This window comes from Cynoglossus semilaevis, chromosome 4, assembly GCF_000523025.1.
Source record: "Cynoglossus semilaevis isolate Cse_v1.0 chromosome 4, Cse_v1.0, whole genome shotgun sequence".
Taxonomy (NCBI): Eukaryota; Metazoa; Chordata; class Actinopteri; order Pleuronectiformes; family Cynoglossidae; genus Cynoglossus; species Cynoglossus semilaevis.
Window position 1 is genome coordinate 15,471,810 of NC_024310.1, and position 564 is coordinate 15,472,373.

At 51.2% G+C, this 564-nt stretch overlaps 1 protein-coding gene across 1 annotated transcript in view; it reads left to right on the forward strand.

The window, feature by feature from the left end:
• Positions 1-287: 287 nt before the first annotated feature.
• dlc (deltaC) overlaps positions 288-564 on the forward strand; it is a 6,409-nt gene continuing 6,132 nt past the window's right edge. Inside the window, exon 1 of the mRNA XM_008309574.2 lies at positions 288-564. Coding sequence (XP_008307796.2) covers positions 515-564 — 50 coding nt within the window. The 5' untranslated portion in view covers positions 288-514.

The window sequence follows — 564 nt, forward strand, 5'->3', positions numbered from 1 at the left end:
AGCAGGGCATGTTTTGGCACAGACTTCAGGCTGATGGGAAATTTGCCCCTAGATCTGCTCCTCTGGTCTGACCAGAAGTTTCAGGGTTTTTTTTTTTTGGTTTTTTTTTAGTGACGAAGAAAAGTTTCACTTTGAATGAATCAGGTTCCGTTTGAAACGTCGGTTGAGGAGAAGGAGATCACCTGGAGGTGAGCATTTTTTGCAGCCCTCCCTCCTTTCCTCCACCCCACCCCCGCCTGCCTCCTACCCCTCCCCCCTCCTCTAGGGTATATAACCTGAAGTTGGAGCGGAGGAGCTCCAGTCCAGAGTTCAGTCCTGGTGCAGATCCCGAGAACACCAGCGCTTCCCTAGCTCACAGCCAAACCACGGCACTGACTGCTCTGACTTTTCATACTTGTTTTATTCCAACGGAGTCGGAACACATTTTTCAGCTACTCCTCTTGTCTTTTCTTGGACCCTGTTTGGATTTTACGCATTGATCTCTCACAAACCCGCGTCTCCTGCGCCCCTAGCCATGGCGCGTCTCCTCCTCTGCTGTCTGCTCCTGCTGGTGTGTTCATGGAC